The 14535-nt window shown below is 35.2% G+C and overlaps 1 protein-coding gene across 3 annotated transcripts in view; it reads left to right on the forward strand.

The window, feature by feature from the left end:
- Positions 1–14535, forward strand: part of Dcun1d5 (defective in cullin neddylation 1 domain containing 5) — a 28558-nt gene that overhangs the window by 1920 nt on the left and 12103 nt on the right. Inside the window, exons 2-4 of one of the 3 annotated variants that reach the window (XM_004626143.3) lie at positions 634–725; positions 5547–5617; positions 6163–6254. In XM_004626143.3, coding sequence (XP_004626200.1) covers positions 634–725; positions 5547–5617; positions 6163–6254 — 255 coding nt within the window. Of the gene's footprint in view, positions 1–633; positions 726–5546; positions 5618–6162; positions 6255–14535 lie in introns of those variants that run through there. The other 2 variants (XM_023709501.1, XM_023709502.1) reach the window with 2 other exon arrangements.

Consider the following 14535-nt stretch of genomic DNA (forward strand, 5'->3'; position numbering starts at 1 on the left):
TCCCAGCTTTTAATGATTTTATGAGTAAAACAGAAACTAAGACTAAATTACCTTTGGCACGATTATTTGGTCTATTTTTAATTATTTAGGATTTTTTTGTGTGCTTTCGTTTTTTCAATCTGGAATTTCATATACTCTTAGATTCTAAGGTGTTTACCTTTTAAAAGATTCATTTAGGCTTGATAGGTAGTAAATCTCTTAATGTATTATTTTATTTATATCTTAGTATCTTTATTTTCAAATATTAAATATCAAAATACACTTTGTAAGGTTTTGTTTTCAGATGAGTATATGTTATATACAAATATAGTTTCCGTTCACAACGGTAACAGATTCATGGTGTATAATAATCCTACATTGTGATTTAGGGTGAACTGTGTAGTTCTAAGCTCTGGAGAGATCATTTTAGTTGATGTTAATTGGAATTTGATAGTAAGCAAAGTATCAGTTGCAATTTGTTAGCCAGAAATTCTTACGGTTTCAAATTTCAAATATTTAAGTCCATTTTTTCTTATGATGTCATCTTAAATGAAAAACAACTTTAATTTGAATTGAAGTAGTTCTTATTTAACTTAGTTTTTCACTACGAGTTGAGACTTGATAAAAATCTTAGGCCTTTGTGTGTTTTCTAAGCTATTGCAGATCCCAACCCCCTGCTAGACTAATAAGTGGAGAGGAACATTTTTCAAGCAAGAAGTGCCTGGCTTGGTTTTATGAGTATGCAGGTAATGAAATTAATGTAAGAAGATATCAGTCATATGCTTTAAAAAGTTTTTTTCCCCCATTTATTTATTTAACAAGTTATTTATTGAAGTCCTACTATGTTTGAGTGCTGTATGCTGGGGTTAAGGTCAAGATTAAGGATTGTGGATTGGTTAGAATTTGATGCCATTGTAGGCTGATATTTTTTAAAATATATATTGAATGTGTATTTAGTGGAAAAGAGAAAATTTGTAAACAAAAACATTCACTTACTTACATCCATTGGCTAAAATACTATTCTGGGAAACAAAAGTACATAATAAAATAATTTTTCTATTCAGTATTTTGGAAAAAAATCTGTAAAACATTTTTCTGACATCTTTGTTTTGAAAATTATTTTTGAACTGGAAACATTTTATTTCTAAAACTTCAGGCTAACAGTAAAAGATTCAAACCTCAGATAGGTCATTCTCCAACATCTTTATCCTATGATTGTTATTCACCCGTTTCTACTAGAGATGCAATACTAACCCTAAGTAGGTTGGTATTAGTATTGTGATAAGTACTGCGTTAGACATGCTGTGAGAATTCATAGGAGGAATATGTGACCCAGCCATGATGTCAGGGAGCCTTCGTGAAGGAGCTGATTAACCTCAGCTAAGTCCTATGAGTTGCAAAGTAAAGCTCCAGGCTCGGGGTGGTGCCTAGCCGCATGGTGAAGGTCACAGCCAACCGGCATTACAACCAGAGTTCAGCAAGGGCAAATACATGAAAAGAAGAGTTGTTTCCCACTTATTACCTTTCATGAGAGCACGTAAGACTTTTTTTTCCCCCCTCAATAGTATTGGCCTTTTGGAGTTAGGGATTTTAAAGCTTTGTGTTTTTCCTTTTCCCTGGTTTTTGTTCTCCTTTTATTGTTATTCTCAAGATTTTTGTTTAAAACTGAAGTACACTTGTAATCATTGCTTTGTAGTACTACTAATTTATGTCAAGATCTAAGTGTACTCTGGACTTGCTGTAAAGTTTAGGCCAACTGTGTGGAAAGGGCAACTGTTTTGAGGAGGATCTACTAAGTGATCCCAAAAGTACAATTTTAAAATTGCTTAGTAGCAGAACAGATTCTTTCTAGACCAGGAAAAGGCTATTACTGGCATCCCAAGACAACCACTAACCTAATTTAAATGAAGCAAATTCATTTCTTACTGACCTCCATTTTAAGATGTTGACCCATTATTCAAGATGCCAGTTTTACTGGTATGCATGATAAAGAATCCAAAGGTCATTGCTCCTATTTTACTAATAAGCAAAAATAATGAGTACATTGTTTTTCTTTCATTATTACTTGTTTTACTTTTCGTGGGTATCCTCACATTCTGATGAAATATTTCCTATGTTGGCCTTTTCAAATAGCCATCATAATAATTGCTGTTATTATTCCAGTAAATTGTGCTAAATACATCATTTTAACTTATGGCCATTCTATTAAATAGGTGCTGTTAACCTCATCTTATAAAGGAAGCAAGTGACACTTAGATTAAGACATTTGCCCAGGTCACCTTGACTAGAGCCAAATTCAAGTCCCAGCCATTTGCTACCCCAGAGACCATGTTTTAACTCCTACAGTCTTGACATTGTTTTTAAAAAGTTTGTTTATGTACATGATTATGTAACAGCGACTAATTCTTACTTTCACAGAAATGAAACTTGAAGTTAGCTTTCATTTATTCATGGTTTCAACCAGCAAACTTAGTGAGTACTCATCTGTAAGTCAGACACTATACCAAGTGCTGGGGCTGTAACAGTGAGCAAGTCCTACATGGTCCTTGCCCTCAGGGTCCCTGGCTTCTAACTAAGGAAGACAAATATAAGACAGAGCATAGGCAAGGTACTTACAGATGGTGGAAGCTTGTCCAGTGATATGGGGAGATTTAGGAATAAGAGAAGTAAGGAAAGGCTGGATGGACTTTCGGATGTGTGATGAAGAAAGGCCTCTCTGTAAAAGCTTTTAGGAGAGACCTGCTGGATAGGGAGGAACCAGTTGTTTATCCAATAAACCATAAGTGTTTTGTCTTAAAGTGGAAATGTGCCCCAATAAAATAGAGACAGTAGCTATGCCTACTGAGAGTGCATACAGAACCCTTTGCATAGTACCTGGCATATGATAAGAACTTAATAAATGTTAGCTATTATTAAAACAAATAATATTATAGCATCAGATTTACTGGTGATACATTTTATCATTGTTTCAAGATTGACAAAAGCTTATTTAGCACAAGATGAAATGCTGTGCCACTGAACATGTACATGGTCTTGAGCATCTGTTAATGGTTGGCATGGTATTAGGTCCTGAACCTAGCTAGAAACATTTATTTATGGTTATTTAAAAAATTAGAAAGTTTAAGATGTATATATTATAAAAAAAATCACAAAACTTTTTAAATATAGTATTATAAACATTTGCGTTTTCACAAGATCTGTCACTCTTGAGTTAACACAGTTGTCCTTTTTATATTTGGGGTAAAGTACCAACAACCCCAACTCTGCAGTTGATATTAAAGTCTGAGGATGTGCAAATCCCTGATGTAAAATTGGGTAGCATTTGCATGTAACCAATACACATCCTCTTGAGGACCTGAAATCATTAGACTGCTGATAACCCGTGTTCTATGTAAGATTAGTGATGAGGAAATGCGGTTTTTTTCCTTCTGTTTTTGGTGGTTAAGTGGTTCAGTCCTGAATGAAGAACCCACAGATCTGGAAGGCTGAGTGTGTACTGGATCTGTATTAAACAAAAACATAGCAAGTAACAGGAAACTTTTCAAGCCTTAGAAAAAATATTAAAATACGGTTAGAGTTGCTTAGTGCTAATATAACAGCCAGCTAATACACTGTCCTAAAAGAGTGATCTAAATTATCTCCCTGGCTTCGTAAACTGAGTGGAAACCTAGTTGCCTGAAAGACTTAGTGAATTTCGGCTCTGACGATTTTACTTAGGCAATACTGTTATTGGAAAGGTATGGTACACTTTTTGTAATTAACATGGAATTAGAGAAAGAATATTGCTTTAGACTTAGATCTGTCACTGTTGGAATTGCTTTAGGAAAGTCACGTAACATCTTCAGGACTTGTCTATATAAGGGTATGAGGTCATGCGCATGACTATGTATGTCCATATATATGTATATATGCATACGCATACATAATAGCCTAATTTAACTTGTTTTTAATCAAAGTTAGTTGTTCATTAGGCTCTCAGTTTCTAGGGTACTTTTTTCTCATAGTAAGTGACATTCGTTAACTCTTCAGCTTTTTCTTCTAATCACTGTTGGCAACTTTGAGGACAAGTCTGCTTATTGCATTAGAAAAATCTGGACTATAATCCTATTGTACCTTAGAAATACTCTTTTTTTCTCTTGAATTTTTAAATCTGATTATTCTTGTCCAACTATATATATAAGGATGTTCACCCAGTTATGTATTTTTAGCAGCCTTATTTTATATGTATGCTTTTCATTACTCACTTATTTACTGTGATGCTGGGGGTTGACCTTAGTGCTTTATGGTAAACACAACCCCTAACATCGCCACTATGTATGCTTTTAAATTTAGAAATGTAACACATTCTAATTCAAACAATTCTCTATATTTTACAAAGTGAGGCTCTTGTAATTACTACCCCCTTTTACCTTTTATACCTCAGAGCACAGCAAGTGTTTAAAGTAACTTAATGACATTTACACTTTTGCACAACTTAAAAGGGTCTTGGTGTCTTATTGTTTTGGCAGCCTGGCCACAAAAGGGATGATTATATCTATTAAAACTGTAGAACATTGGTTTCGTGTTCCACCTGTAACGAAGTGATGGTGTATGACAGCCACCTGTGCAGCCTAGGTCTCTCCTGGCTTACAAAGCTGAAGTATTTTTAGTCCTTAAGAAGGGAAGACAGGTTTCTCCTTACTTTATTTAACAACATTTCAAGACTGCAGTCCTTTCACAGTGGTAGACATTCTCTTATATTTCATATCATAAGATTTGTTTTATTCTTACTTAGTACCAGGGACTTAGCTAAAGTAATTATTGTTTTGAGAGTAAAAAAAAAAAAAAACTTATGAGAATTGATACTGACTTATATTTAGTCATAGTAAGGAAGAGCAATAAGATTTAAATTAACTACCATTAATTAACATTCAGACAAATGGTAGACATAATCTGAGCTTGTGTGTATGTTAAAGTGATACACCTTATTGCTTCATATTTGTTTTAGAACCCATACGATATAGGGAAATTTCTTTTGAGAATGTAGTACAGAAAAAAATGCAATACAGTAATTTCCATAAGTAGTTTTTATAACATTTTCAAGAATTAAGTATATTTGAAACAGGTGATAGAGGGTTTGTTTTTAGTAAGTAAACAATTATTCTCCTTTTGATTATTGTGCAGTAGTTCTGACAGTCTAGTAGAAGCTCCAACTTTCCTGTGCTTCTTTATATTCTTGTGTTGCCCAAGTTTATTCTCAGGCTGTCAGTAAATGCTTATTTCACATGTAGTTTTAAATTTTTGTAGACGATGTTGATTGATATTAATAGAATATTTCTTTACTGGTCCTTTTTAAGAGTTTAAAAATTTCCTTAATTTTATGTTGTAATATGGTGTTCAAGGAATACTTTTAAAGTTTTAAATTGTAAATCTTGTAGCAAATATTTATACTTTATTGAAGCTATGCCAAAGTTAAAATTCCATTATTTGTAAAATATATTGTATTCATAGATGCCTTTTGCATAATGGCTTGTTTCATACTGATAATGAATTATAATAAAATATACAAACTACTTTTGTCTTTGAAGGTCCTGATGAAGTTGTAGGGCCAGAAGGAATGGAAAAATTTTGTGAAGACATTGGTGTTGAACCTGAAAATGTATGTTTTATTTCTAAGTGGAATGGATTATAAGTGGGGTTAACATATTAATAAGTTGTGAAAATTGAGACTTTTTCTTTTTTTGAGATAGGGTCTTGCTATTTGATTCAGACTGGCCTAGAACTCACTGTAGTCCAGGCTGGCCTCAAACTCCCAGCAATCCTCCTGCCTCAGCCTCCCAAGTGCTGGGTCTGCAGGCTTGTATCACCATGCCAGCGAGATTTTGATCTTATGTAAAGATTTTGTTTCTTAGTATTTCATACTGTAAATTTGCATTTAGCATTTTTAAAATAAGTTTAAGTTGGGGAACTGACCTCGATGCAAATTTCATTTTAATAGAATGATACTCTGTTTTCATAAACTATTAGAACTTTTACCTTTTAAGAAATTGGTCCATACCAATTCTTTATGGTTAAAAGTTCTAGACGTTTTAGTCTTTAATGATTTTGAGACAGAAATAGTTGTATAAAAATGCTCTCCATAATGTAGACATGATGATCTCCTTGCTGACTTTTCCCCTATCCTTTATGTTCTGTTCTTTCCAGATTATTATGTTAGTTTTAGCGTGGAAATTGGAGGCTGAAAGCATGGGATTTTTTACCAAGGAAGAATGGTTAAAGGGAATGACTTCATTACAGTAAGAAATTTTTTAAAAAACAAATTTAATAGCCTATTTGAAGATCTTAATTGATACTTTGTGCTTAACAGTTTTCAGGAGTAAGGTTTCACCTTTAAGTCAAATTGGTTTGGTCTATAACAATCCAGCTGGGAGTTGACAGTTATATTGCAGTCTTGGTAAATGAATAGTTAGCCCAATTTTCATATTCTTTAAGAAAGAGCTTCAGTATTTTATATTAGAACCTGATAATCCTTTCGTTAGTGAGTTTTAGAGGTCAGTGATCGAAGTCTTCACAAGCTGTGGTACAGGCTTCCCCGCTTCTGAGTATGGATGCCACAGGATGAGTTGTTCACTGTGTAGTCCAGAGCTCTGGGCCTCACGGCAGCTTTAGTTGATTTCAAGAGGAGTTACATGATACCTCTGAGTTGTTAAATGAATCTATTGAAGAAAGTAGAGATGTATGGTTCCACACAATCTTTACCATTTTATAGTTAAATACTTTCAGCTTCAGATGCTTCTTTCAACTATATTAGTAAGTTATAGAATTGCTCTATTAGAAGTTTTCATATTATGTTATGTTTCTAATGCTTATTTAGAATGTTACTAGTCAGCATTTTAAAATAGAGGATTTATAAATTTATACTACTTTTAGAGCACAATGTGGGGTTTTATTAGCCTTGTGGTTTCTGATTGTGATTATACTTTCATTAATATACTTAACTACTCATAATTCTTATTTTCTTGTCCTTCAATTGTTCAGAGTATTTGTTTATAAGGAACATAAATTTTTATATTTAAATTTTCAGTGTGTAATTCTCTTTTGAATTACAGCATTAATGTAAATTTTTCCCCCCCTTAGGGAAAAGCTCTTATATGAACCAATCAAAATTTCTAGAACAACATAAAACCAACTCCTCTTTTGTTACTTATAATGCTGAATTTGAAACTCAAAGAAAATAACAAAAATTTGGCACAAAGCATATACAGTTTCCTGTTGGTAGAGTGAGGATTTAGAATTTAAATTCCCTAATTTCTAGTCTACCATGCTACTTTATGTCATATTGTTCTTTTATGTATAAATAAAAATCTTTATGAAATAGAAGGCCATTATTACCTTTTTAAATCATAGTATTTGCAACTAAAATTGGATTCTGTCATACATTGAGGAGTCATTTATCAAATCAAATATATAGATCCTCAAATTCTTTGGGCTAAATCCCAACTTTAAATATACAGGGGAATATGCAAAGAATGTAAAGTAGTTTTCATACAATTAAATCTTTTATTAAAATTGTTGTGACATGGTTTATTCATTATAAAACATTTTATTGGTGATGTAAGTACTTTTTCTGTTACTACTTTTTATGTCCTGCTTTTGGAATTATCCCAACTAACTAAGAGTTACTTGTGGTTTTAATTTTTTTTTTTATGGAAGTTGATACAAAGAGCTATAATGTAGATGTATAAAACCTTTTTTAATACTGTTGAATGATTAGAATATAATTTTGAGACCAGGAATGATGTCACATGCCTGTAATCCCAGCACTCAGGAGACTGAGGCAGGAGGATTGCTGTGAGTTCAAGGCCAGCCTATACTGCATATTGAAACCCTGTTTCAGAAAGATAAAAAAGACGAAAGACTATAATCTTGAGTACAGGAACAGAAATTGACTAGCTCATGAACATGGCTTTTATTCACATTTCCTGTATGAAGTTTGAAGACAGTACAAAATAAAAGCAATTATCCAGGAGTTTATCTTCCCCTTATTATTATCCCTTGCCTATCTCCCAAGAATAACATACTGTAGGGCTTTGAACTACTCAAAAAAGCATTATTATTATTTTTTTTTTTTTTTTTTTTTTTTTTTTTTTTTGGTGGGACCGGGATTGAACTCAGGCCCTTGCACTTGCCAGGGAAACCCTTATTCCACTGAGCCATCTCCCCGCCCCTCAGAAAAGCATTCTTAACCAGGAAAAGGTTGTGTCTTTGTCAAGATTAGATAGCTATGTGAAACACAAACTATATTCCTTAAATTGACTGTCTTCCTGCTCCCCAAATCTTCTTGTGAAAATCTTGTGAAGAAAATAGTTTCAAATGTAACCCAAGAGACAAAATAATCACTGTGTCTTACTTAGTCTTAAATTTGTAGCTATTTAAAGTACCTGGTTTTACATAATCATAAAATATAAAACATTATGTTCTCACTTCCGTGCGTCTATTTTTCTTATATTTAGAATTTAACTTAATGTGGGCATCTGATGATGTTAAGTCATTTTAGGGTAGTTATCAATAGTTTCAATTAATTAGTTTTGGTCTGTAGAAAACTTTAGTAGTACTATACTAAAGTGTGCAGGGATATAGCTCAATGGCACAGTTCCTGCCTGGCAAACTGGAGGCCCTTATTCTGATTCCCAGTGCCAAAAAAATCCAAAGAATAGAAATCTGGCAGTTAAAACATACTGTGGTCAGAGTAGCAACATATAAGAGCCAGCCAAATAGCTCAGCAGATTAAAGCGCCTGCAAGCAGGCACAGGGACCTGGGGTTCGATCCCTGGGCCTGCTTTGCCGGCCCTGCCCCCAAGGCACACTGAGATGGCAATTGAGACTGGGCATAGTGGCGTACACCTGTGATCACAGCTCTTGAGAGACTGTGAACAGGCAGATCACTATGAGTCCCATCTAGTAGTGGGACCCTGAATTACCCTGTAGACCCTTCCCTAAAATACAAAAAAAAAAAAAAAAGTAGCAGGCTATAATAATCATGATTAATTAATAATCTGTGTTGTATAGTCCTTTACAGTTTTCACAGTACATTCGTCTTAAAGGTATCTTGAAAAACTATCTGCAAATTAATTGGCTGTTTTTCTGCTTTCCATTTTTATGAAAAAATTTGCATATTTGAATTTATAATATTGGACTATCTTGGTTATTGTGTAAGTTTCAGAGAATGAAATTGCCAAAGCCTTTTCAGTATTTGCTCCATGTAGTTTTCATCGGTAATAATAGTCAAATAATAGTCAAATTTCCTTGGAAGCTGGATTTAATTGTACAGATATTTATATTAAACATTTACATTACATGAAGTATGGTGCCAGTTACTGGTAATCACAATAAGGTGTGAACCTTTGACCTTTAGTTACATTTATATAGCAACAGAAGACATAATACTATACCCATAAACCCAGGTAGAACAGGACAAGGGCTAGAGAAAATTTAAAAAAAAATATTGGGAGAGCACAAATAAAGCTAATTTCAAATGAATAGATAAATTTCTTAGATGTGGCTTTTGAACCAGAATTTTACGAATGAGTAGGCTCTTTTTGATTAAGTACGTGAGGGAACGTTGCAGAAGACAAACTAAGCAGAGCCTTGAGGAAGGAAAGTGTGTCTTTAATGAAAGCAAACTGCTTATTAGGATCATAAGGTACATAAAATTTCTAGGGTGGGTTTCACATTCTAGATAGGTTAGGCTAACATGTTGAGGGAGTTTCATTTTGAGCAAGGAATTATCAGAGAATTTGGAGGTCCCTCTGAATGAGCAGCTATTCCTACTGTTTCAAAATCATTTTTGCAGTTTTTTTGTGTATGTGTGGAGGGGAATATTGCTGGATGCTGAGCAACATCCCTAACCTGTTTTGAGTTAGTCTTGCTAAGTTGACCTATGATTGAGGGCTGCCAGCTAAATAGAATTTCATGTGGCAAATGCCCTTTTTGTGGGGTTATGATGGACATAGGAAGCCATGGGGCAGGACTTGGTCCCATCTCAAGTGGGTTTCTTGGCACTGTTTTCTCAGCAGTTGTCTGGTTTATGTGTTCCTCTTTTTCTGAGCTCTGGCTGGTAAGCTGCATGATGCTTTCATTTTATCTTTAATGTCTGTGTGAGCTCCTGGACTATCTCGGCTGCAGATGCAGGTCCATTGTCTGACCCTATGGTAGGGGTAGTCCAGCTCATGGGTGATATCTCTTAATAGCAGCACTTTGGTCACTCTTCATGCCTTGTTAGTTCATGTGCGGAAAGCTTCAGCCCACCTGGAGAAGGTACGAATCATCAACATGCATTGATAGCCGCCGGCTTGAGGCAATTCAGTAAAACCTCTAAGCAGATTTTCACATAGAGCAGCTCGTATTTCCTTGCGGGAGTTCTTTGATGCACAGGTCAAGCATTGCTCACGAACAGCCCAAGCAATTGCAGTGACTTATGGACGTAGAAATGGCAGTCTGGTGATATTTCCAGTGTTGTCTTTCCCATGGGAAGACCCTGCTGGAATTCTTTCACAAACCTGGGGCCCAGCACTTCGGGTAGCCATCCTCCTGTCAGCAAACTTTCGTCATCATCCTTTACATATTTTTTAACTGCTCTGGAATCAGGCAAAAATCAGATTTTGGGGTTTTGGGGAGGGTTAGCTCCAGGACAGAGGGTAGAGTTAGGGCCCTCCTTTGTGGGCTGTCATAGCAACCTGCTTTGCTTCCTTTTCTGTATTTTGTTTTTTTCTGGATTTTATTGTTTTCCTTGGCACCGTACAGCATCTGGATCTATACAATTTTTTGTACACTATCTTTTTTTCCTAGCCATTAGGAGCCCTCATATATATAATTTCAATAAGGATTTCCAGGGTTTTAGATACACATTGACCCAGTTGAACTTCTGTCCAAAGTGCTGAATGTTAGAACAAAAGAAAAGTTCTAGTTTTATTACATTTAGCTGAGGAGGTTGAACTTTAGAAATGGGGGATAGGGGTGAGATACAGAAGCAAGACAAAGTAATTAATAACGTAGCCTTGAAAGAAGGCAAAGAGCCGACGAGATAGCTCAGTGGACTAAGCGCCTGTCTTGGCAAGCACAGGGACAGGGTTTTAATCCCCAGCACCACATGCCATGCAGGTGCAGCGCGCTGAGCCGGCCACCCAGTCCAGGCATGGTGACACGTGTGTAATCCCAGCACTGGTGAGGCTGAGACAGGAGGATCACTACGAGTCCATGCTGTGTAGTGAGACCCTGTACCAAGTACATATAAAAAGAAAGAAAAGCTAGAGCTTTATGAACCCTGTGAGTTGTTATAAACTCTGTTTACAGGACACAATTGCCACTCTCAGTTGTACCAGAATAAGAAGGTATTGCTATAGGGGGGCGAGGGGTTGGGTTGGAATTGCCCTTTAAGTCCCACTTTAAGTATACCTGATTTAGAGAAAATTCTAAATGCAGAACTTGAGAAATTCTTATCAGTGTGCCACATCACACTTACTGAAATTTACTAATTTTACTGATAAATACATGGGACTTTCTTCTCATATTCTAGGTCTTTAATGAAGCTGAAATTCAAGTCTCCCTTGATAAATGTTTAGCAATACTCAGAAAATTAATTTTCAAGTTCTAAAATTGAAATTTATTTATTTGTCTTTTTGAGGCAGGGTGTCACTATGCAGTTCAGGCTGGCCTTGACCTCATTTTGTAGCACAGGCTGGTCTTGTAGTCACAGCAATCCTCTTGCCTCAGTCTCCCAAGTGCTGGAATTACAGGCATGTGCTACCATGCCCCACTGCGGTTGAAATTTAAACTAATTTTCTTATCTTAACCACAATGGCCTTGAGAAGTGGTATATACCAGTACCCCCAAAATTCTGTGTGGCTTTATTTGGTACTATGCCGAATTTCTTGCTCCTATGATGTGCTTGCCAAGAGTGTACTGAGCTTCTTTTTGTTCAGAGGACGTGGTTTTGGAGTTGCAGATTCTGAGATATGGACGTTCTTCACTATTCAAAGTGTATTTATCAACTGGATTGTATATGACTTGTGTTGGTGATAGCAACTGGTACTGCTAGGTCTGTTGATATTCCTTCATGATAATCAGTCTGGAGTTTTGTACTCTTTTTCACTCTTTAAGATGAAATTTGTACTGGGTACTTCATCTGCTTGAGATTTGTGATCTCAAGGAATGGTAGGACACAATTTGAATAAAAGTGTATTATTTAGGTGATTTTTCATCCATTTCCTTCAAAAGTATGTATTAAGGTAAGAATTGTGTTAAGCACATTTATTCCTTTTATGTTTAGCCTATGAAATTATTATTACCGTTTTTTTAAAATGAGCAGATAGTCTGGAAAAGCTTAGGTTCTGCCTTAAAGCTGCATAGCTGAAAATGGAGAAATTAGAATTTCATCCAAAGTCACTTTGGCTTGAAACTTTTTCCTTTTTTCACTGTCTTAAGTTATGTACAGTATTTGGAAAAGATGCTGATCTGTCCTCTTCCCTGGTGTCTTCTCAGGCGCGGTGCTTTCTAGGTCTGCTTTTCCGTTACTCCCCTGATAGGAGTTTTGAGGCTTTTTGTCATTCATCTCCCTACTTTCTGGTTTGGTTTGGTGTCCACACCTCTATTAAACACATTTTTGGAGTGTGTCTACATGCCAGGGAGTTCATGATGTAGTTACATCACATACATACAACGGTCCCTCGCTTATCGCGGAGGGACATTCCAGACACCCCCGCAAAAAGGAAGATCAAAGTAGCAGTGTTAAATTATTTTAGTATTTGTATATATTTTAAGGTTTTATAAAACCTTCTCACACTTGTTTAAAAACACTTCTAATGTTCTTAAACCATTTTCTAAACTCATAAAGCTACGTAATTTTAACAATGTACGTGTAGCATACAGTATTGCAAAATCCCACAATATAGCGAAAAAGCCAATTATTTGTGAATAATTATTATAGCACTAAATAATTTAGATTAACGTTGTTTGAAAACGAAACAGTGAGTCCAAGAAAGTTGAACCGCAGAATAGCAGGGGACTACTGTATAATGTGTTTTTCAAACTCTGATGGGAGCATTTGGAATGTCAGGAGGCATCCTTTTTCTTTTTAGCATCTTGAGTCTCAAGTCTTAATTCTGTACATTTTATGCAAGAATGTGTCTTGTATTACTTAAGCAAAATAAAACAAATAAACCCCCCAGAATGTGAAAAACATTACTTCAAGCTATAGAGATGTAGAAGATGATGCCATTTAAAATCAGCCTTGGGGGCCGGGGAGATGACTCAGTGGAATAAGCGCTTCCCTGGCAAGTGCAAGGACCTGAGTTTAATCCCTGGTTCCACCAAAAAAAAAAAAAATAATAATAATAATAATAAATAAATTTAAAAATTAAAAAAAATAAAATCAGCCTTGGCAGAGGGAAAACCTGTACACTACCAGGACTTCTAAGTGGTTAAGTCTAGATAGCTTTCAGGCTTCTTCAGAATTTCTGGCAGTGTTAAAGTAGCATGTCATGTAAGGATTTTTCTTTTTCATATCCCCATAGTAGGATTTAACTGCGTTTTATTAAAGTAGTTTTTCATAATTTTTGCACTAAATGAAACTACTTAAATAGTAAATAAGAATTTCCTAGTAGCAAAAACAGTTTTTGTTTCAGTGTGAAGCATGTTGTGTGCCTATTTCTTATTTGCATGGCACAGGCCAGAAGGTACTGTCCAGGTAATTAGGACTCCTCCCATGTTTGTGGACAAGTTTTACAGTAATAAATTTTAAACTAGATTTCTGTTAAAAAAAAAAAAAAAAAGTTGGATAATCATTAGTTTAAAATAAAAAAAATCACCAAAATCAATCCTGAGAAACAGACTTCAGTATCAGACCTGTAAGATTAGTCATTTGAGGGGCTGAAGAAATAGCTCAGCAGTGTAAAGCGCCTGCCTGGCAAGTGCAGAGGCCCAGGTTTGATCCCTGGTACCGCATGCTGTGCCGGCCTCAGAAAGCAGGTGTGATGGTGCACAGCTGTAATCCCAGTGCCAGGGAGGCTGAGACTGAAGAAGGATCACTACAAGTCTGAACTGCATAGCAACGCCCTTTACCAAATAAATATTTTTAAACATTTTTTGGAAAAGATTAGTTGTTAGAGATATTATAATTTCACTGTAAAATATCTACATATTCAAAGAAAAAAGGGAAATAATCCTAGCTGTCAGATATCAGGGAATTTCTAGGAGTGAAAAATAATAGCAGATTAAAAAAGCTTAGTGGATTATATGGAAGGTGAATAAATGTAGTTGAAAGAATGCATGAACTATACCTGCTGTCTAAGGAAATGAGTACAGAGTGACAAAAGGAAAATGATAAAGGAACATTTCTTTAAACCTGAGAATAATGTTTTTGAGTTCTAACAGTTCTCTGTATATTTTACATATGAGTGAGTCCTTTGTTGAGTGTGATTTGCATATTTTTATTAAAATTCTGGATCCTCTTTTATTTCTTTTAACAAGATCTTTTGCTAAGCACAAGTTTTTAGTTTTTGGTTTTTTTTTTTTTTTTTT

This window comes from Octodon degus, unplaced genomic scaffold (genome assembly GCF_000260255.1).
Source record: "Octodon degus isolate 3935 unplaced genomic scaffold, OctDeg1.0 scaffold00012, whole genome shotgun sequence".
NCBI classification, from domain to species: domain Eukaryota; kingdom Metazoa; phylum Chordata; class Mammalia; order Rodentia; family Octodontidae; genus Octodon; species Octodon degus.